Consider the following 24,369-nt stretch of genomic DNA (forward strand, 5'->3'; position numbering starts at 1 on the left):
GATGATGATCATTCTAAAAATCCTCCACCGGTTTTCGTATTGGGAGTTCGTGCCGCTACATGCTTTTCCAACTGCAGTCCTTGCTGTGTGCTGGTTGCGGTAAAGGCACAGCTGGGCTGTAGGACGCGCCGCGGTTGTGAGACGCGGTGGGTTCCTGGTTCTGGTGAGTTATGTTTGCTGGCAGGCTTCACTTGTCTGTTAGTGCTATGGGGGCTACTTGACAATGTTTATGAAAACCGGCCCCAGGCTAGGGTCCTTTGTTCAGTCTCCTAGACGACAGAAGACCTTGGTCTGAAGCCATTTTAGTTTAACTAGTGGGCCGCGACCATTAACACTGGTGATCCCTGTGTGTTCTGGACGAGTGGATATCTCTCTGTCCCGTGTTAAGCCCCTTCTTTCATATCCAAATGAGAGTATTCCTTCACGAGGAGATATGTGCATGGATGTGCGATAGCGGCAGATCCATGTTCAAGTCAGCTACACAGGCCAGTTTGGTATTGTGCTGATTCCGTCGGGTGTTGGTAAAATCACCGTTGTAAAGCAGTGTTGACATCTTGTTTCTCTTTTCTCTTAAAAAGTGAGGAGAGGTTCAGAACGGCGGCCTGTCTGGGTGAGTGTTATGTCATTGTATACAAGTTCAGGTGATAGCTGCTTAGCTTACGGTTAGCCAGTCAGCTGTTAGCTGCTGCGTTAGCCTGCTGGGATCGCTGCATGGCCTACTTAGGTTGGGCCTACTGTTAGCCAGTCAGCTGTTAGCTGCGGCGCTAGCATGTCGTGATCACTAGGTAACGTTAGCTTGCTGCTATAGGCCAAGGCCTGGCGCGGGGTAGCTTCAGCTCCTTGCGCGCCGCCGCGAGCTCGCTTCTGGTCGCGTGCGCCGTTAGCTCGGCGTCTCGCGAGCAGGGGCAGTAGCGCTCGAACGGTTGGAGCGGCCGTTAGCTTAATGCTACTCTGTTGAACGTGCTTTGATTATAACATGTTTTTAAACACTCTGGACTACGACGTCGTCTTTGACAGGAGATGTTCGTCGACCCTGCCCTGAGCCAGGACGGCAAGGTTGCGTCAACAAAGAGGACTGTAGTGCGGGTTGGAGCGGCGACGCTGCCCAGTTCGAACAACACAGGAGCGGCTGTGTTCCTACGGTGTCTTGTGAAGTTGTGACTGCACTTCGCTGATCTACGTTCCGGGTAGGACAAGGTTTGACCAGACCTTATAACACGTCTTCTGGTTTTACCTTTCTAAATGTTTTGTGAATAACGATGTTTTCCCAAAACGTGTGTTGCTGCAATGCATTTAGGATACGACACGAGTTATGTGTGAACTGTCTTTGTCACTGGCAGTTAGCTTCTCCGTGCAAATCGGGTTGTTACAGAAAATGATCTGGTTGTTGTGTGGGAAACATCATGTGTGTTTATATGTACCGTGTACTCACAACTAAGGTAACTAACCTATGAAGCTATGCTTAGTGACAAGTGAGTAAAAGAATGTTCTTTTCTCAGCCTGTGATGACAATGAACAGTGTTCACATATTAACAGGTTTTCCTGTTTTAAGTGGCCGTATTAAGGGTAAAATAAGAGGATTGTGTTTCCCCCCGGTTCCCTGGGGACTTTTTCATCATCCTATCAGACATGTTGCACTACATTGTGTCTTTTGTGTGGTAGGGATGCGATGTAACCCTTAGCTTGATTGCTGAGGTTGTGCTAAAACTGCTGGAGAAACTTTATTTTCCTAAAAGAAAAGATTGTTTGGTCGCTGTCGTGTGTGCTTAGCAAGGCCTGTGGCCGATACTAATCGAGAATTATGTATTCTCTCATTATGAAAAACGGCGTTCCTCTGTAGAGTGTTTTTGCCATTTTTTGTAGGTGATGATGGGTTGTGTGTGTCATGTGACCTACAACTGGGTTGGACTGGCCACAGAAGCACATGTGTATGTTGGACCGGGGCTCTTAGAGCCCTCTCTATTCTGTGTTTTTTCCTTAGTAAAAATCAGATAGCAGGTTAGCTCATGCGCTGTGTGGAGCTGTCAAACGCTTCATAGAGCTGACTATGACTGTGTCATATTCTCTTTTTGTCATTACATCGTATCATGGGTGTGGGGTCGTAAAGGGGTGAACTGGTAACCTTTCCTCTCCTCCTTGTTTTTGTCGGTCAGGGGTACACCCCCTGTCCTTCAAGGTTCCCGTCACGTGGCGGTTCGGCACGTTACGGGGGGGGGGGGGGGTTCCTGGTCCCACGGGCGTGTGGCTTTATGACAGGTCATGAGTGCAAGAATGTGACAATTTGACCATGTGACCGCGGCAACGCGGGAGAGCGGCAGTGCGGAAATAGGCTGTCTCTAAGACAAACTCTAACCTTAACCAGCTCCTTAACAGCGCCTAAACTTAACCGTTCTAACCTTAACCAACTCCGAAACAATGCCTAACCTTAACCTTAACCATGCCTAACCTTAACCATAGAAAGAATATTGCCATTCTCTTTGACAAACTCTAACCTTAACCAGCTCCTTAACAGCGCCTAAACTTAACCGTTCTAACCTTAACCAACTCCGAAACAATGCCTAACCTTAACCTTAACCATAACCATGCCTAACCTTAACCGGCGAAAGAATACACGTAAAAAAATAAAAACGTTAAAAAAAGAAAAATCATGGGATTCGAACTCGTCAACAACGAACCGCAGGACCGCGGACCGCTGCTATTCCAGGTGAGCTGAAGCGCCGAATGAAAATCATGGCGGATTCCTGCGGCGGTTACCTAATTCCGCTCGCGCTCTGCCGCTCCGCCGCTCCGCCGCTCTGCTCTGCGGTTGCCGCGCCTGCCGCGGGGCATGGCGCAGCCAATCAGGGAAAACGCGGAAGCAAAAGCAGCACTACTGACCTGTCATTAAGGAATAGGCGTCCCACGGCCTGGTATATTGGGCGTGTGCACCGCAGGAATTCCCCCGCCATAGAGTACGTCACCGTGCGCGTCTCTGTTGGTAGGACTTCCGTGTGCTGTTCAGGTCCATGTGATGGATCTGTTTCAGGGGGGTGGTCAGGGCTCCTCCTCACCAAGCGCCTATTCGGGCCTTCTGTGAGTTCGGACTCCTTCTTCCATGTGAGGGAGCCTCCATCAGAGTACAGAGCCTTCCTCCTCAGATTGTCAAAGTGAGTGGACCCTCTAGAAGGTGTCCTCTTCTATTGTATATGTATTCGATTCAATTCGATTATTGAGTGTGTATGGGTTCAGTGCCTCTTCCCCGGAGAGCCCTAAAACCAATTTTTTACATGGCTCAAGGTGCAATATATTCTTTTCAATCTGTACAGCTCGCGTGGGAAGTCTCTCTGGGGATCCCCATCTCCTTCCTATGGGAGGGTGGTGGGATGTAAAAATGTGAAATTTTTTTACCCCCGGCTGTGTAGACTGGGATACATACTGTTGATGCTTCCTTCTTTTCTATTCAAAAAGTGTTGGAGTTAGGAAGTGTCACACCCCTCTTGTCGTTCCCCTGGGCGCCTTGGGGATTCAATGACAGGTCTAAATAGCCTGTTCATTGATGGGGGTGTGTCCCGACGCACGTATAGTGCTAGCTCGCTGTAAACAGGCGACTGACTGGCACGCCTTGGTTGCTTGTGGTTAAAACAGCGTTTTTATAAAGCAACTGAGATGGGGGTTTTTCCTCTTCCGACGACCAAATCCCACGACCTGGGTTGGTTTTCGACGGATTCTCGTTCATGTCTGGGGGATGATGACGGAATGGATCTGAACATATGTAGAGGGGTCTCACGCCCTTGGGGTGGGCCACCAGGCGCGGTTCGCCCGAACGTCTGGGTGGCGCCTTCTTTTCATGTTAAGATCGACACGCATATCTGCCCTTTCTCCTGGAGTAGGCATGTCGGCGTGGTTAGGGCACGGGACTGGTTCTGGTCACGCTGGTCCGGATCAGTTGAACCCGTTGTCCGCCGGGGATGCAGATCTGCTGTTCTGGTACCCTGAGGGACTTGGGCTTTTTTCAGGGGGAAAAATGCCAGGTCGGTCCGGGTGTCACGGGGTTAAGCGCTATGGAGACCCTGGTTGGGTACGTTTTTACTCAGCACTGTCGTAATGGCTTACGGCCATGCCATTCTGTACACGCTCGATCTCGTCGGATCACGGCCGCTACACAGGTTGGTCCTGGTTAGTACTTGGTTGGGAGACCGCCTGGGAATACCAAGTACGGTGTGCTTAGGGGCTGGTTCTCCATTCTTTTTCGCTCCTCTCTCACGCATGGCGAAGAGGGGCCTGTGGGGGTGGTTTTTGACCTCCTCTGGTGACCCTGTGCTTCCCGTACCGCCAGGCCCGGTCTGAAGTAATGTTTCTTCGACCCGTAGGCCTGGGTTAACCCTTTTTTGGAAACTGAAACACTTGTACTGCGGTATAGCCGGTGTATACCCGCAGGTGTGTTTTGGAGTTTTTTCTTGAGGGGTTATAGGAACAACCACCGCATTGGGTAACACCAAGGTGGTTGTTTCCCTGGTGTGTTGGAGCAGTGTCAACTCCCGGGTTCACCGTTGAGGGTGCCCCTGCACGTTCATGATGTCTGCCAATCGTGTCAGCCTTCTCTGCCTCGACCCCTCTGGGTGGGGGTTTTTAAATGGAGGCTTGGTCATGCGACACCGCCAGCTTACTCGGCCCTCCCTGTTCTGATGGTTGTGGGGGGCTGTCAGCGGGGTGTATTTGTCGGCCGTTGGCTCTCGCTCGGCCTCCCTTGTGCAGAGAGCGATGCCGAGCGAGAGCGAATACGAAACAGAACGTTAGGTTATGACTATAACCAAGTTCTGTTAGTATAGCGACGCTCGGCATCCGACGCCGCTGCAGCCTTTGACCTCGCCTTGTGGCGAAAGCTTGGGAAGGAGGCGAGTGGGTGGCCCCACCCCTGCTTATATGGGTAAACTGATAGGGGTGTGGTCAGACGAATATTGGGATTAAAGGTACATTTGTGGTCTTTATTCAGTGCGCATGCACATATGCGACTGGTGTTAATGTTATACCCTACATACATAGAGCACTCTGACTGGTGTTAATGTTATACCCTACATACATAGAGCACTCTGACTGGTGTGTTATACCCTACATACATAGACCACTCTGACTCGCTGCATGGATTCTTCATCCCCAATCTTCTCAGTCTCAGCCCAGTCCACTTGGATGGTGTGTCCCCACAGCATGAAGGTTCCTGTCGACACACATCAACACAGAGAACATTAGCAGGATAAGACACACACATCAACACAGACAACATTAGCAGGATAAGACACACATCAACACAGAGAATAGGGGTGCACCGATGTATCGGTCGGGTATCGGTATCGGTCGATAAGTGCCTTGTTGACGGCCGATAAGCTCAAATGTGCCGATGGCAGTAGCCGATAAATATCCATCAATTTGTGTAGCGTCAAAAGGCAACAAAAAGTTCAGTCGCGACCTGCACAACGCCGCCCCCAGTCCCCCACACAGTCACACACAAGCTACTTCATCAAAGTTACTACTTATGATTAACAAAGGCATTCGTTTTGTGGCATTAACGTTATATAGTTAGTGTTACACGTTCAATAACATCAGCATTATTATTTACCCGAACATAGCAAGTAGCTCGTTCATAGCTCAGTTCCATTCCGTTGCTCATAGAGCCCTGAGTTGTACCCATTCTGCAATCTGTTAATAAAGTTTTCAATCAGACAAATGTATAGAAAGGCTTTGTTTTATTATAACATTCGTTGTAGTAAAATCATTATGCCTCGTTTGGTCATCCTGCGGAGCGCTGGTAATCTATCGTGGTCTGCGGGGAGCTAACGTATTAGCTACGGTAAGTTTGTTGTGCTTCTCGCAAGCAGGTCAATGGCGGCATTCCCGGAAGTAAAAAACAAATAAACGCTTGCCGATTGGTGGTAACAGCAGAGTTGGACCTATCTCAAACCCTGCCCTCTTTTCTTGATCCTCCAATCACAACTGTCGCTTACCTCGGAAGTTTGTCCGAGGTAAGCGACAGTTGTGATTGGAGGATCAAGAAAAGAGGGCAGGGTTTGAGATAGGTCCATTGGCAGAATCAACTGTCAATCAAAATTGTTCTGTTGCATTGCATTGGTTGAGAGCTCTGGTTGAGACAATAGTATCCAGCTGCAGCCCGGCAGACCATACTGTGAGAGAGATAGTGCTATTTCTTGATGTTTCCCTTTTTAAAGTAAGTAAAGAGGCCTATGTTCATATCGGTGAGCACAATTTGTAACACAAAAATAGAGACGTGTAGCCTATTTATTTAATATTTTATTTATTCATTTTATTATTATTATTTTATTTGTTGCCATGGCTAAAATAATAGTCAAGCATAGGGCTAAAACATTTTCATAAACAATAATAAAAGAAAAATTGTTATTTGGTTATAATAAGGGATTTTCTATGCATTTGTCTGATTGATTGATTGAAAGCTTTATTGACAGATTGCAGAGTGGGTTCAATACAGTACAGCTCAGTGGACCAGAAAAAGACTTTCGGCTTTTTTACATAAGGGTCCTCCATTTTCTTTTTTTTTTAACTAGAGAGTGAAACGGGAGGGAGAACAGGGGAAGACATTCGGCAAATGACGGCGGGTCCGGGAATCGAACTCGGAGTCAACCAGAACCGTGACGCAGCACGGCTCCTCCCGACGCAGAAATAGCGCCGAGATACGCGGTGAGCTACTGGAGCCCCCCAAGGGTCCTCCATTTTCAATTCATCAAAACATTTAGAGACATACAAATATACAGTAGTTTCATAAAAAAAATATATATATATTAAAAAAGAAAAATACAAAAAAAAATATTACAATTTTTTTTGCCACAAATATCGGTATCGGTATCGGCCAATTGTGTTAGTTGAACAATCGGTATCGGTATCGGTGGCAAATGTTCATATCGGTCCATCCCTAACAGAGAACATTAGCAGGATAAGACACACATCAACACAGACAACATTAGCAGGATAAGACACACATCAACACAGAGAACATTAGCAGGATAAGACACACATCAACACAGAGAACATTAGCAGGATAAGACACACATCAACACAGACATGATTAGCCGGTCAGGTAATCATGAGTTTGTAATTTTGACTTTTGACTTATTTGAAGTGGTATAGCAAAGTCTTAACACTGAAGTGAACGGGCAGTGGGCACTTCTGCATCAACACCACCCAAGCATCACAGTCACATACTGTATGACAGTGAAATGAAGGACACGCTGAGTACGTTTACAATAGGGCTGCAACGATTAGTCGACATAATCGACGACGCCGATCATAAAAAATCGTCGACGCGGAATTTTAGTGTTGATGCGTCGTATAAAAACAGAGCCGGTAACGTTAATTGAAAACTGCGCAAATGTTCATTTGTAACTGCAATGCACTACAGGAAGTGCTGGGGAAGTATAATGTCCCTTGTCTGCCATGACTGCATTCTGTGTACTAACGACGAAGAACAAAACACAAGCAAGCACACTGGAACCGTGATGACAGCTACTCGGATCATGGGTACGTTTTAGCTACCGTAGTTAGCCATAGTATTGTAAGCTTACATGTTGGAAAACAGAACGTCTCATGGATAATGCTTGCTAAGCGAACGCTATTTCAGTTATTGTGTTGAGGCTGCGTGTCCACCAACGAGCTGTACTGTAAGTAACGTTAGGTAAACAGCGCCACGCTTACAGCCTACTAGAGCACACTAGAGCTTGGCTAGGCTACCGGTGTTTACAGCTCTGTGAATTAGCACCAAGTGTCGTATTTTTGCAGACTGGAGTATTAATTAGGTATGTTAACTCTTTCAGTGCCACTCACGAGATTTCTCGTGTTTTTTTATAGGTGGTTGCTAGCCACTCACGAGATTTCTCGTTTTTTTTTTTTTTTTTTTTTTTTTGCGATCTGAAAAATTATTGCATCACCCGAGCCTACCCGAGTATTGCCGAGCTGCGCCGGTGATCACTGTGGAAAAAAGCGCCCCCTGTCGTCTCCCAGATGACATAAGTGATTTTGGAATGGACTCAATGAAAATGAATGGGGAAAAAAATCCGGTACTCCACATTTTCCAGTTCACTGATCCAGCCGGGGTTACTAGAGTTCATTCTGGAGCCTCAGATCCCCGCGGATCATGGAGATCCACTGTGTCGCGTTGGATCCATACACGTATCGATTTTTTCGAATGGTGATCAGGAATTGGAATATACCAGTTGGATACCATCTGATGTCAGGTAAGGACTCTATGTTATCAGTGGTAGGATAATCAGAGTAAGTTTGATGAAGTTATAAGCTGTTTTGTGAAATGTCTTCTTTCGGTTTCAATGTAAAACTCCGAGAGGAAATCAACGAGGCGATTATCCGCGCGCGGCCGTAATGTGCGTGCGTGCACGTATAATATTGATCATCTAGCGTTTATTTGAAAACGATTCATAAAAAGGCCGACGAATATCAACGTTGTGGAATATTCCACTAAAAGACGATTTTCATAGAATGCTCCAGAATGAGCTGTTTTTTATATCAAAACGGGGGCTTTTCTAACTGCTCTGAAACGGCAACGACGCGATAAAAAAACAATCTGCCTTCACAGAAAATAGTCTTTGATAATGCGATGGGCAGATTAGACACATAGCCATAATTTAAAACATAGATTAGGCGATATTAACGTTAACATTGGCGCGGATGGTGGCATTCAAGCGGTAAAATGAAAAACCAGGCGTGGCACTGAAAGAGTTAAGATAGCTAGTGCTAACGTCCACTGTCTGTATAGCGCCATGGTCTCTAGCCAGGCTGCTTTTTTTCTCAGTTGAAAAAAGTTGAACTTTTTGGGCTAAAGCGCAGGCAAGACTGCAGACAGGGAACGTTAGTGCTAGCTATCTTATATCTGAAGTTTGCTATAGCAATGCAATCACGGGTTCCTTTATGGACGCTGTCATTTGTAAATTGTGTGTTCCTCTGCAGGAGATCAGAGTAAGACACACACACAGCCCCTCTCACTCACACACAGACACAGCAAACAAAAGACCTAGAAGTCTGTGATCTGACTCGTCCTCCTCTCCTCTCCCCTACAGCTGTTGGAGATGGTGGAGCCTAGGGCTGGGCGATATAACGATAACGATAAATATCGCGATATATTTTAATAATCGATATCGGAAAAAATATATATCGGAAAAAGAAATATCGTGTTTTTATTTTAATTTTTTTTACCTGGAACAGGGCAGTTTTAAAACCAGAGACAGTGGACAGACTTGTCTTTCTTGCCTGCAACTTAAAGTAATGGCTTTGCTTGTCCAAATGACAATACTGACCAAATTGATTTATTTTTCTCTTGTCCATTTATTTTGTTTGCTTTCTAATTTAAAATACAGTTTGAAACCGTCTGTACACAGTAGGCTATGTGTGCTAGCAGAGCTAGACTCCAGTCACGAGTCACGGTGCACATGTGTGGTGGTTTGTCCACCAAAAAAGCGCCAAAAGATAGAAAAGAAACTAGCAGAGCCAGAACTGTTCAACTCCCCTGGAGCCACAGCCAGCAGAGAAACCGGTTTACTTTCGCTTTTAAACCAGCTGCAGCCTGAGAACTGGAGTGTGAGGGGATGTAACACTAAAGATGGCGGCAACGACAAAGAATTGCTGCAAAATAAACATACATCTGTTGTTTAAAAAATAATAATAATAATAATATTTTTTAACTTATAACGATTTCGATAATTATCGATATCGAGTGATATGATAACATTATCATATCGTTATCGCGATATGATTTTTTGCCATATCGCCCAGCCCTAGTGGAGCCTAGTGAGTGGATCCACGTCACCCTCCTGGACCAGGTTAACAGCCCCATCAGAACCGCGGTGCTGGGGCAGAGGCTGCTACTTTTAAAACATTATTTGCACATTATCTTTACATTCAAACTTGCACTTTAATTTGTATTATTTAATTTGTTTATTATGATTGATTATTGAATTTGTTATTAAATACATTTGATTAAGCAAGTAGCTTAAGATCCTAATTCAAATGTTTCATGAGTCATTATTTAAATTTGCTATGGGATCATGTTATGTTAAGGTAGAGGGACTGGACAACAGAGTGACATTCACAGGTGTGCAGACTTGAGCATGTGAGGTAAAACATGCACTGGAGCCCGGAAAAGGAGCCACAGGAAGCAGAGATGGAGGGTGTGACAGAAATAATCGTTAGATTAGTCGACTAATCGAAAAAAGAATCGACAGATTAGTCGACTACCAAAATAATCGTTTTTTGCCACAGATACCGATCGTCTACAAGCCATATCGTCCGATACTGTAGGTCTAACACAGGCATTCTCAAAGTCCGGACTCCGGTCCAGATCCAGACCGAACCACAACTGTCTCTGGACTAGCAAATTATACTTTTCATATATTATCTGTATTATCTGCGAGTCATCGCCACAACACAACGCAACGAGCCAAAATCCTCCGCTATCTCAACTGCAAGCAGCGTCTCTGTCTGCATGTCCGCTCCACTAAAATAATAAATTGTATTTGTTAAAAACACAGGGTTAAAACATAGTTAGAAAAATGAAATAATTATTAATAATAATAAAATAAAATACAGATTTTTTTTTTAAATAGAACATAGTTAAAAACATAGTATAAACAAAATTAAAGACAACAGCACACGAAAAAAGAATATTACAAGAAAAAAAAGAAAAAGCTAGCAATCAAAGGCCTTTTGAAATAGATAGGTTTTCAGGCCTGCTTTAAAAGAGTCCAGGCTCTGTGGCGCCCTCAGCTGGATGGGGAGGCTGTTCCACAGGCGTGGTGCAGCCGTGCAGAAGGCTCGGTCCCCCATGGTGCAGAGCCTGGTACTGAGGACCCGAAGGAGCAGGCTACCTACAGATCTGAGGGTACGGGTGGAGGATTGTGGAGTGATGAGTTCCTGTACGTAGAGGGGTGCGTGTCCGTTTATGCAGTTATGGGTGAGCAGCAGGATTTTGTAGTTGGTCCGGGATAGGGCTGGGCGATATGGCCAAAAATGATATTGCGATAAATTTTGGCTATATCGCGATACATGATATATATCGCGATATTTTTACATTTCCTCTAAATCACTTAAAAATGCTTGATTTAACCCTTTGATGCATACAGTCACGCCAATATGATGATTATAATAAGTCCCTGCAACATATGTTTGCATTATTAAACCATGAAGATGCTTTAAAAAATAATTTAATGAAAATGTACTAAGAGTAGTCTACTGACACACTAATAAAAAAATGTATTTACATCTAAGACAATTTATATAAAAACTCTTGGGTGCCTAAAACTTTTACACAGTACTGTGTTTTCTATCCACTTTAGCCAAACACACACACACATATATATATGTATATATATACACACCCTACTGTGAGAAAATAATAATCACACACAAAAGGTATAATGGCTTATAGCAGACTTAATGATTTTAGAATATTTCAGATAATGAAATTAAATGTTTATATCATCAACTATCCAGTTAGTATTTATACTGTTTGTAACGTTTGGCTACTTTAAATCATTGAATGTAGAGAGAGAGCGAGAGAGAGAGAGGGGGCGAGAATGAACAAGAGAGCCAGCCCCCCCCCCCTCGGGGTTTGTTCTAGGTTCGCGTTTTGATCGTCTAAGCTGCCGTAGGTGATAACGTCACACTCGAATGTAAACAGGAAGAGATGGAGATGGAGACACACGGAGATGGAAATTGAATGATATACAAAAACGAATAACTAATAAATATGAAGTTATGTTTAAACTGCTGTTGTCAAGCGTTGTCAATATAACCCACCCCATTTCCTCACGAATGGAACTAGTCTTGTGGAGTCCGCTTTGACCGTTTACCAGGGTTAGCAGCTATCGCTAGTAGCTTAGCATAATCTTAATGGATACCTTGGTTAGCAGCTACCGTTAGCTCATTGCTCGTGTCAATTAAATTACATGTTATTAAAGGTCCGCGCTGGTCTGTCTAATGAAATTACAACCGCAACATTATATCGCACTGTACAGCCCTGACTACACTAACGTTAGCCTATAGCTCCGCCGTCCCTTCTCGAGGAAAGCACTGCGAGTGTCTCTCGGCCGCGGGCGGCGCCATATAAACTAAATACTCGATGTTCGCGATATAGTACAGTACTACATCTCGGGTAGAACAATCCGCGATACATCGAGTATACTCGATATATCGCCCACCCCTAGTCCGGGATGGGACGGGGAGCCAATGTAGTGATGGGGGTTATGTGATCGTGTTTACGGACTCTCATCAGGATCCTGGCAGCGTTGTTTTGGATGTATTGCAGCTTTTGGATATCTCTTGCCAGGAATCCTGATGAAGAGTCTGTTACAGTAGTCCAGTCTTGAAGAGACAAAGGCATGGACAAGCTTATCTGCGTCTGACAGAGTTAAAGTGGGACGGAGTTTGGATATATTTCTTTTAGGTGATAGAATGAGGTCTTGCAGAGGTGTTTTATGTGGATGTTGAAGGTCAGGTGGGGGTCAAATCAAACCCCCAGATTTGGGACTGAGGGTCCACTGTCTGTGTGTGTCTGTCTACTCTACTTTGGTCCAATCACATTCCCCCACCCACAGTCTGCGAATCAGAGGCAGAGTAGGGCGGGTCTTCACGGAATGCTTGTTGTCTCTCAGCAACCTGGGGCAGTGTAGCGTATGGGTTAGCGGGGCTCAATGTTTCAAGTTCAAGTTTCTTTAATAGTTGTCATACAGAAGTACAGAATACTTTTATACAAAATGCTTCTTTCTGTTCTGTTACGCTCCAGAGACTGTGCTAGACAAAAAAGACAAGTATGAAATAAAATAAGTATAGCATGTAAAAATAGAATGTAAAAAATAGAAGTCACGTACGTAGACACAAGTGGTCAGTATGTACATATGTACAATGTTCAATGCAGAATAGAAGTAACTGAGTTACCATACAATATACTATGCAATATACTAATATACAATATACTATATAGTGCAAAGCAGAAATGGGATGAGGTACAATTTAGGTACAATTTCCAGTAAGGTGTACTGAGGTATGGGTTGTAGTGCAAATTCTTTGCCAATAAATATAAAGTGTGTCTAGGTGTTCTAAAGTGTAGAGAGTGGGTGCTGCAGTGTGTTGTTTGTTTAAAGTGAGTGTGTGCTTGTGGATGTGTGTGCTGTGAGTGCATTTGATGGTTGTTGCATAGTGTTATTGTTCGTTGAGCAACCTGATGGCCTGGGGATAGAAGCTTCTTCTGAGTCTTTCTGTGCTTGCCATGAGACTCCGGTATCGCTTGCCTGACCGCAGCAGTTCAAAGAGGCAGTTGTTTGGGTGGCTGGAGTCCTTGATAATTCTCTTAGCCTTACCCCTGCACCGCTTGTTGTAAATGTTCTGGAGAGTGGGAAGCCCCCCTCCAATTGTGTGCTCGGCTGAACGGGCCACTCTCTGTAGTCTGCTACGGTCTTGTGCGGTGCTATTCCCAAACCAGGAGGTGATATTGCCAGTCAGGATGCTCTCTATTGTACATGAGTAGAAGTTCTTAAGGATCTTCTGACTGACTTGGAACTTCCTTAGGCGCCTGAGGAAGTAGAGGCGTTGCCGTGCCTTCTTCACAACACTATCAATGTGTGTGGTCCATGTCAAGTCCTCAGATATGTGGACTCTGAGGTACTTAAAACTGTTCACTCTCTCAACCGGTGCCCCGTCGATGCTGAGGGGGCTGTAGTCCCTGACCCCCGACCTCCTAAAGTCCACAATCATCTCCTTTGTTTTGCTGACATTCAGGGAGAGGCTGTTCTCTTGGCACCATCCCGCCAGGACCTTGACCTCTTCCAGGTAGGTCCTCTCGTCATTTGCAGAGATCAGGCCCACCACTACTGTGTCGTCAGCAAATTTGATGATTGTGTTGTTCCGCTGAGCCACACAGTCATGTGTGTACAGGGAGTAGAGGAGGGGACTCAGGACACAGCCCTGGGGGGCCCCTATGTTGAGGGTGATGGATGAGGAGGTGCAGTTGCCTGCTCTCACCACCTGGGGTCTGCCCGTCAGGAAGTCCAAGACCCACTGGCAGAGGTCATAGTTCAAGCCCAGGTCCCTGAGCTTGGCTATGAGTTTGGAGGGGACTATGGTATTGAATGCTGAGCTGTAGTCGATGAATAGCATTCTCACATAGTTCCCCTGCCTCTTGTCCAGGTGTGATGCTGCTGTGTACATATGTACATATTAGGGATGCCCCGATCGATCGGCCACCGATCGTTATCGGCCGATACTCAGTATAAATATGCAATCTGTGAATTCCGATAATGAGTCATATTCGCCGATAGCGGAAACCGATCAAGCGAAGCTCTCACTCGCTGTCTGTCTCAGACACACACGACCTGCAAACTGCCGCTGCTCCTCCTCCCTAGCCCCGCCCGCCCCCGTGTAGAGTTTGTAAACAAAGAGGACTGAGAGGCGGCTCCTCTGCTCGAGTCTGTAGTGCATTCGACCTGCGCTAACGTTAGCTACCTAGCTATCGTTACTGTTTAAACAAAATTACCCAGTCAACTATTCACGTTTAGTAGGCATTGTCTAACGGTATTTAGCCGGCTAGCTACCGATAGCTCCTGATATCAACAAATGATCCAGAAAGTCTAGTAGTCCATGTTCATACCTCCGTTAGCTTGCGTTAGCTTGCGTTAGCTGACGTTAGTTTACTGTTCAAAACGAAATGTCCCATTGAACTAAAGTTCTGTCTTAACGTCATCTAGCCGGCTAGCAGTAGCTACAGATAGCTCTTGATATCAACATTGATTTAATGCGTATTCGAGCTGAGGGCTTGCTGAATGTGAAATGACCAAAGCACAGTAAAGTTACCAATAAATAGGGTCCCGCTGCAGCGCCGGAGAATCCTTTTTGGAGCTGGAGGCTACTAGAGTACACACAGACAGTGGAGCTGTTTGCAGATAGCGAGCATTTTGACTTAAACGTGGTGGCGATGTCTCGCAGATAATACAAGTACAAGTCTAATTATATAATATATATATTTTATAAAAAAAAAAAAAAAAAAATTATATAAAATAATGTTTAATTTCTTTTTAATCAAAAACAATCGGTATCGGATCGGTATCGGCCGATATGGCTCACGACGATCGGTGATCGGTATCGGTGGCAAAAAACGTGATCGGGGCATCCCTAGTACATATCAATGTGCGAGAATAGTCCGTTGTCTCGACCATAGATATATATCTATGGTCGAGACAACGGACTTACTACCTCTCATGCTCGCTAGCACACACACACACACACGCTCTCTCTCTCATGCTCTCATTCCAACTTCGCTGAGAATTGGATCATGTTTTTCGCGCGCGTAATCGATCGGTTTTCGCAATCGGCGACTAGAAAGCATTATGGGAATTCCCCAATCTCATATTTATACTGAATATCGGCCGATACCGATCGCTGGCCGATCGATCGGGGCATCCCTAGTAGCTAATGTTACAAACATGAAGATGTTAGGATGAGATATGCATCTTATATCCTAGTAACTAAGGTACTGTGGCAGTGGGTGGGAAAAAATACGGTTGATACGCGTCGCTTACACTTACGTCAATTAGAAATAGTTAAAACTCTAAATATACAAAAACGGAGGAAGGGATGGAGAAGGAGGGTGGAGGTTTCTCCCATGATGGTCATGAGATATTCTGTGGCAGCTTCCAAACCATCCTTTAACTCAAAAGAGCTGCCGTAGTGAGGTTTTAACCCTTTCACTACCACACTACAGAAGGTTAACTGTTCACTACCACACTACAGAGGGTTAACCGTCTGTAGTGTGTTAGTGAAAGGGTTAACCGTCTGTAGTGTGTTAGTGAAAGGGTTAACCGTCTGTAGTGTGGTAGTGAAAGGGTTAACCGTCTGTAGTGTGGAAGTGAAAGGGTTAACCTTCTGTAGTGTGGTTGTGAAAGGGTTAACACTTTGTTGTGTGGCAGTGAAAGGGTTATCCTTCTGTATTGTCGCAGTGAAAGGGTTAACCATTTGGTAGTGTGGCGGTGAAAGGGTTAATTCCAGTTCAGACATCACACAAACATTTTATGGTCTGATAAAGTCAGAGCCCTGTTCATCGTCTATGGAGCAGCCCAGGATTGGACAGTTATATTCTATCTCTAGCTGTAGGTGTTCACAAATACTGAATGAACTGTCCTGGGGTGCAGGAAGTACATACCGTAATTCCTCTAATAGTGACCCGGGCTTGTATTTGCTTAAACTGTAGCGGGTACCAGGCTTTTATTAGGAGGAGGCATGTATAAGAGAGAGGCCTATATTTCAAATTTTCAAACAGATCATAATGAATAAATCAACATTTTGTGTCAGTTTGAACACAGTAAAATGTACTGGGTTCATTTATTGAAACCAAGTACTGTATGAAATAGTAAACAGTGCTATTACAGGTGGTCACTGGTCATTTCAACGTTTTCAAAGTGAAATCAAGTAACTTTACCTTAGCAGCTCAGTATGCAGCTCAGTATATTAGTAACCCGGCTTGTATTAGGAGGTCGGCTTATAATTGCTTAGCTCAAGAGCGCACCCGGCCATTAATAGAGACCCGGTTTGTAATTGAATACCGGTCACTATTAGAGGAATTACGGTATATGAATTCTTAAAATGGGTGGTATTCCCCTTTAAACGGTTATGATCTGCTGACAGCACTGAGAGCCGGGGGCAGAGGTGGCCGAGCACCTAGAGAAGTGGAGCTTAAAGTGCTTAACAGCAGTAAGATTAGACGTCAAATAGACAGAATAAAAGCAGAGGAGAATAAGAAGAGATTAGCCGCTTCTTCACACCCAAGCCTGATGTGGAATAATGAAGTACCTGTCTATTTCAGCATAAAATACATATAAATCATTGTCAAAACATTAGGGTAGGATAACTCTGATCCACCCTTTAGGGTACGTCAACGTTATCGTAACTACCTCACTCAACCTATAGTCTACCCGTATAACTGTATGATTAAGTAAGTATACACTGTACTTAAATTATATGAAATTATATTTTTAAGTTGCAGGAAATGACAGCAAATGGCTTCTTTATTGCAATTTATTTTGCGTCCCCTAGTTGAGACTCAGCACCGTCTTGTTTGAAGATCCTGATGAAAGAGCTCGTCTCCCTATACTTTGTCTCCTTCTCTTTCCCACTGTCTCAATAAGGAAGGATTACAGAAGGGAGTGAACTTCCCACTATCCTTAAAGATATACTATATATCAAAAAACCTACATATATCTCAGCTGGAGTTCATGTAACGAGGCTGAAAGCCATGTAGTGAACACCCCATGGTATAAACGTACTCCTCCAGTTGAAAGAGGCTCCGGGTGCCAATGTTCAGCCTTATTAATCAAAAGGCTGCTACACTTTACACACGATCTATAGAGTCCCAGCAGGAGCTCTGGCTGAGCTCCCTCAAGCATCGGCTGAGCACCATTAGCTACAGAAGAGGCTCTCGGTGGACACAGGCCCAAGAGGGACTGCAGGGGCGGATGATTCATTAACACATCAGAGGAGTCCCAGGCCGGCTGTGGGTCTTTATGAGCTGTGGTCCCAGGCCGGCTGTGGGTCTTTATGAGCTGTGGGTTTGATTGAATTGATTAATTGAAAACTTTATTAACAGATTGCAGAATGGGTACAATACAGTACAGCTCAATACACACAATTGTTAAGGGGATGCAGACCAGAGAAAGACTTTCGTCTTGTTTACATCAGGGTCCCCCATTTTCAATTCATCAGGACATATATGACATACATGACATACAGATAAGACAGTACTGCTACATCTATACATTTATGACATACCAGATTTGCAAATACAGTACTGTTTGTGATACAAAAAAGAGTCCAGAAAAGGGAGTATATACATTTGACGTAAAAACTGTACATTGGAGGAGGTTGGGTGGGGTTGTGTCGGGGGGGTTGGGTAGGAAGGGGTTGGGGGGGGAAACACTGTACAACTGTACAAGCAAAACTGTACATTGGGATATTGACAACCATACTAGGTAATTTACATTGGAGGGGGTTGGGGGATGGGGACGGGACACTGTACAAACAAGCAAAACTGTACATTGGAATATTGACAAAACCATACTAGGTAAATTACTGTACATTGGAGTGGGTTGGGTTAGGACATTTACAGGGGCCAGTTTCGAATTGCAGTCTCCCGTAGGTGTTCTTTGAGAGAGGTTTTGAAAGTGGGTAGTGATTCACATTCCTTTACAGCTTTGGGTAGGGCGTTCCACATTGATGTGGCATAATTGCGAAACGTGTTTAGTCCCTTGTTTGAGCCGAATCTGGGTTTAACATGATTTGTGGAGCTCCCTCTGGTGTTGTGATCGTGGTATTCACTGACCTTTGGGAAGTATTTTGACATGTACATGGGTACCTTGGTCGTGTAGTGTATCTTGTAGACCAGGCCCATTGCAAGTTGCTGTACTCTGTCGTCTACTCTAAGCCATCCTAGGTTGTCAAAGTGGGCAGGGGTGAGGTGGGTTCTAGGAGTAACAGGGCTGTACGCTAAGCTTTTTCACTAGGGGCACACTTGCCCCTAAATGAGAAATTTAGGGGCAAAAAATATTTTTTAGGGGCAAATTTTTTAATGACAATTTTACCATTATGTATATCGATTGTTTTTGATTTAAAAAAAAAAGAAATAAAATTATTTTATATAATTTTTTTTTTAATAAAATATATATATTATATAATCATACTTGTAGTTGTATTATCTGCGAGACATCGCCACCACGCAACAAGTCTAAATGCTCGCTATATGCAACCAGCTCCACTGTCTGTGTGTACTGAGTAGCCTCCAGCTACGGCCAGGATTCTCCAGAGCTGCAGCTGGGCCCTATACTGTAGCCTCCAGCTACGGCCAGGATTCTCCGGCGCTGCAGCTGGTCCATATTGACTATATTCAGCGTGCCCTCAGCTCGAATACGCATCGACTCAGTGTTATAAGACATTGATATCAGGACGGAGCTATCTGAACTATTTAGTTTAATGGGACGTTTCGTTTTGAACAGTAAGCTAACGCAAGCTATCATGCACTACTAGACTTACTGGAGCATTTGTTGATAGCTATCAGTAGCTAGCCGGCTGGCAGGCTCACCGAGGTCCCAGTGTTTACAACAGCCACGGGTGCGAGAGTGCTGAGGAGGAGCAGACGCCGCAGCTCGCTGATCATACCTGCTGAGTGCTCACTGCTCAGCTCGCGTGAGTGACGTCATCGCGTCATCACACGCCTTGGATAATTTAGGAGTGAAATGCGAATCCAAGGCTTGAAAGCACTACTCGCAAGCCCGCCCCCAGATAATATTTACCAATCGCAACGGCCAATTAAAGGGGCAATTCGCAACGATATCATCGCACTGTACAGCCCTGAGTAAGGTCAAGCATTAGTCTGACCAGTTTGTTTTGAGATGTTTGTAATTTTGTTTTTAGCGCCTTTGAGGTGCTTTGGTACCATGAGGTGCAAGCATAGTCGTAGTACCCTTGAATGAGTGTTCCTGCCAGAGTCTTCAGGGTATTCCTGTTTACCAGAGAGGAGATCCGGTACAAGAATCGAGTTCGTTGATTGACTTTTTTTATTACATTAGATGCCATTTTGTCACAGGAGAGATTAGCCTCTAGGATGGAACCCAGGTAGGTAATTTCATCTTTCCTTGTGACAATATTGTCACCCACTGTAACTGAGAAGCCGTCGGTTTTGCTGAGTTTGTTATTTGAACCGAAGAGAATGGACTCTGTTTTGCCCATGTGTAATGATAGTTTGTTATCAGCAAGCCATATGCAGATTCTGCCTAGTTCGGAGCTGAGGGTTTTTTCAACTTGTAACTTGTTCTTGTCAGAGACCAGCAGGGCTGAGTCGTCCGCAAACAGGAACAAGTTGGGACTTCCGGTATGGTGAGCAGGGAGTAGGACGCGTTTTTCCCTCTCTCCCTCATGTTTTTTTTTAATTCTACGTTTTAAGACTCCAAACCCTCACAATTCTTGTTTATATGCTAGTATCGATATAGCTAACTAAGTATTTATCTTCGCAAAGATGACATCCAAGACTCCAAGACCAAAACGGGGCGATGTTCAGAATGAGGAGGAGGCTGACGACGCTTTTAGCAAGGCCTGACGCGTGAATATTAAAGGCAACCAACTTGTGTTCAGCTTTTCGTTCAGCGTTTCTCTGATTGGCCACACGGCCAATCAATCAATCCACTAGCACACGCCCTTCGCGGCAAGAGAGACTCGAGAGACGCGGCGAGACGAGGCAGACGCGCATGCGCATGAGGCTCCCCCAGGTACTCTTGAGAGGAGCGCCCTTGTTGGTTAATGCCACTGGTGTTCTGTTGCGTGACTGTACTAAACTCTTCCACCATGCCCACATGACCGACATTTGACATACAGTACACCTCCTATCTATGTTGGGATTATGTTTGGTCATGACAAAACAATAAAAATCGCTACTGTTAGTGCCACCACCCACTTCAATGACAGAGCTCTCATATTTGCGAATGCATAAACTATATCTTAAATTATGGCGATGTGTCTAATATGGCTGTCGCGAAGTCATTGATAAGCGACAGCCATATTAGACACATAGCCATAATTTAAGATATAGTTTATGCATTCGCAAAATATGAGCATAACTGTATGGGCTTTGTTTATACACGAGTGAATCTGGTAGTACAACGGTGCTGCTGCTGCTGGAGCTGAAGTGATGTACAGTGACGCGAAACATAATAATGTTACGCTTTCTAGTTCAGCGCATTTCATAACTGTATGGGCTTTGTTTATACACTAGTGAATCTGGTAGTACAACGGTGCTGCTGCTGCTGCTGCTGGAGCTGAAGTGATGTACAGTGACGCGAAACATAATAATGTTACGCTTTCTAGTTCAGCGCATTTCATAACTGTATGGGCTTTGTTTATACACAAGTGAATCTGGTAGTACAACGGTGCTGCTGCTGCTGGAGCTGAAGTGATGTACAGTGACGCGAAACATAATAATGTTACGCTTTCTAGTTCAGCGCATTTCATAACTGTATGGGCTTTGTTTATACACTAGTGAATCTGGTAGTACAACGGTGCTGCTGCTGCTGCTGCTGGAGCTGAAGTGATGTACAGTGAGTGAATCTGGTAGTACAACGGTGCTGCTGCTGCTGGAGCTGAAGTGATGTACAGTGACGCGAAACATAATAATGTTACGCTTTCTAGTTCAGCGCATTTCATAACTGTATGGGCTTTGTTTATACACTAGTGAATCTGGTAGTACAACGGTGCTGCTGCTGCTGCTGCTGGAGCTGAAGTGATGTACAGTGACGCGAAACATAATAATGTTACGCTTTCTAGTTCAGCGCATTTCATAACTGTACTATGGGCTTTGTTTATACACTAGTGAATCTGGTAGTACAACGGTGCTGCTGCTGCTGCTGCTGGAGCTGAAGTGATGTACAGTGACGCGAAACATAATAATGTTACGCTTTCTAGTTCAGCGCATTTCATAACTGTATGGGCTTTGTTTATACACGAGTGAATCTGGTGTACAGTGACGCGAAACATAATAACGTTACGCTTTCTAGTTCAGCGCATTTCATAGCGCTCCACTGCTACCGCAGCTGAACACAAGTTGGTTGACACAAGTTGGTTGCCCGCGCTGCCGCTCGCTTGCGCTCCTTGGATTTCATTTGGGACGTGGGACGACTGCGCTTGCCTGCGCGTGGGGGCGGGGGGGCGCGGCCAATCAGAGAATAGCCGAACACAAGTTGGTTGCCTTTAATATTCACGCAGGCCTGACTGGCCACCCTACTTAAAAGCCACAAAGAGGCTATGACCACCGAGTTCAGAAAAGCCATTACCACTCTGGAAAATAAACTTGACCAAATGAAAACGGACGTGGCCAACAACGGACAGCGGGTCAAGTCCCTGGAGGAGAATGCGGAATCTGTAAGCGAAAGAATTGCGTCGCTAGAGGCTACATGTGCAGATCTGAGGGCTAGCCATGCTATGCTAAAGGCTAAGGCGGAGGACCTCAAGGCTCGAGGGCGACGTAACAACCTTCGGATCATTGGACTACCAGAACAGATTGAGGGCCCGAGACCAACATCCTTCTTCGCCACCCTTTTATCCCAAATTCTTGGGGCAGAGACCCTCCCTAACCCTCCAGAATTGGACCGCGCACACAGGTCTCTGGCAGCTAAACCGAAGCAGGGTGAAAAGCCTAGGCCTGTTATCATCAGGTTCCATAACTATCAAACCAAAGAACGGATGATCCGGGAGGCCAGAAAGAGAAGAGCGGCGATGCAGTACGACGGTCAACAAATTGCTTTCTACGAGGATTATACCCCGGCTGTGTTGGAACAGCGAGCACCGTACCGCGATGTGATGGCACTACTTTACATGCGGGGGCTGAGGCCTAGTCTTCACTACCCGGCTAAACTGATGATTACGGAAGAGAGCGGGGACAGACTACACTTCATGTCTGTTGGAGATGCCGAAGCGTACCTCAAGGCCAAGCTAGCCTAGCGTGGACGGCTACCCAACGAGTACCCAGTGGTAAGCTAACCTGACGCCGGGAGCAATGAACAATGAATGTAGAATGCGAGACTGAATTTATAGACATTGGTTGGGCTAAACTGGTCGACTGCGTTAGACCTGACACTTAGACCTCATGGGGAGATGCTATTGACATTAAGCGGACTGGCTTCTGAAACTGAACTTTATGCTTCCCAAATAGCCGACGCGGATTATATTTGCCCGTATTTCTAACTCCTTTTTGTTTTTTTTTATTATTCTTTAATAGCCCTTATTTTACATGTGTCTCTCTCTCATTCAAACTGTAGACGTTCCCTCTGTTTAGAGGCTGCTAGATAAATAGAATGGACCGGTTTGACAGGATAATGAAGGTTCTATTTGTATGCTTTAGGAGTACTCAATGCGCAGAGACTGGGCCTGAATTTACTAGGCCATTTACCTAGGTCTAACGGACACCTCGGGGCCAGCTGAAACCAACACCAACAGCAAAAGACATGATTACGACGTATTGAGTGTTCGGCTGAACTTGTGGACCTTGGTTATATTATAGTGCCCAGTCACTATAGATTGGCCACCTATGCCTCAGAATGGGAATATTGTTATTTCAATCGGAGTGACTCCTTCAAAAGGAACCCTATGCCAACCAGGTTGCTATAGCCATGACCTTGTGAATGATTGCATGCCGTTTTCCTCTGCTCCCTATTTTATATTTTTTGTTTTGCCACCCCCCCCCCCCCCCCGTTTTTCTTTTTCTTTTTTATTATGTATATAATCTTCCCTTTTTTTCTTAACTTAATTTGTCTTTTCTTTTGTATGGATTTATATACATATGACTCTCTATGCAGGGTGAGCATATTCAGGGTGCACATGCTCCTCTTAATATTTGAGGGTCTCAATACAAACAAACCGGATAGTATCTATTGGGTAGTGGGGGTTTTGTATGCATGTTTCAGGAAGCACTCAAGGTACTGACTGAACCAATTCAATTTGCACACGCTTCTTTTTACTGTCTTAAGGTACAGGTCTCTAACACTGCCGAATGTAACTAACCACATTACCTCTCTATACATATTTTATGCACATTGTGAGGTCCCTGAATCGTGTAACCCCTGTAACTGCATATACCTCGTGTTTATTACTATGTTACTCTTTAAATGTATGTATATAATTTTTTTTTTTTAATAGACAGAAGGAGAAAGGGGGGAAAAAGAATAGAAGAGAGTGGCACCTGTTTCAACTCTGTTTTGGTTTTGCAATCTTCATATCCCTAGTGGGCTTGGTAGCAGGGGCTAAAGGCACTCTCCCCGAGCTGTTATAGGCTGGAGGCGGGCTTTGCCCAGGTCCACTGAATTATAGGTTGACCTACACACACTGGAACGCCTCGGTTTACTTGTTCACTCTCAACTTTATATGGGTCGCACTCCTTATTGGTAGTCATTGGTAGCACTTTTATGTCTATGCTCTAATGGATGAGCCCCGAGTTGTGTTGCAAATATCTTTCATTTCTATCCCAATCTTTAATTTTTGAATTTAAGCATCCACTTTTTTTGTTTTTGTTTTTATTTCTTATTTCTTTGGCTGTTCGAATGTTCTTTTAACACACAAAAAGTTTATCCATAACCATATTGGAAGCTGTTCGAAATTGACGGGAGAGGGGGAAAAGGGGAGTGAGGATGAAGTCTCCACCGGAAGGAATGTATCCGGAGAGGTACAGAGGCTGTTGCTGTTCCCTTAGGGACCAAGGGATGTACCCCCGGGTGAGTATGTTTGTGTATGGTTGTGTGGGTGTATGTGTGTGCGTCAACCCCCCCCCCCCCTTTTTCT

At 44.8% G+C, this 24,369-nt stretch overlaps 1 protein-coding gene across 1 annotated transcript in view; it reads right to left on the minus strand.

The window, feature by feature from the left end:
• rbm46 (RNA binding motif protein 46) overlaps nucleotides 1-24,369 on the minus strand; it is a gene marked incomplete at both ends in the record, with an annotated part of 171,389 nt that overhangs the window by 67,442 nt on the left and 79,578 nt on the right. The window contains one exon of the mRNA XM_084330037.1: nucleotides 5,097-5,194. Within this exon, the coding sequence (XP_084186163.1) occupies nucleotides 5,097-5,194 (98 nt within the window). The remainder of the gene's footprint in view (nucleotides 1-5,096; nucleotides 5,195-24,369) is intronic.

The sequence above is a fragment of the Notolepis coatsorum genome (genome assembly GCF_963971535.1).
Source record: "Notolepis coatsorum genome assembly, chromosome: 1".
NCBI lineage: Eukaryota > Metazoa > Chordata > Actinopteri > Aulopiformes > Paralepididae > Notolepis > Notolepis coatsorum.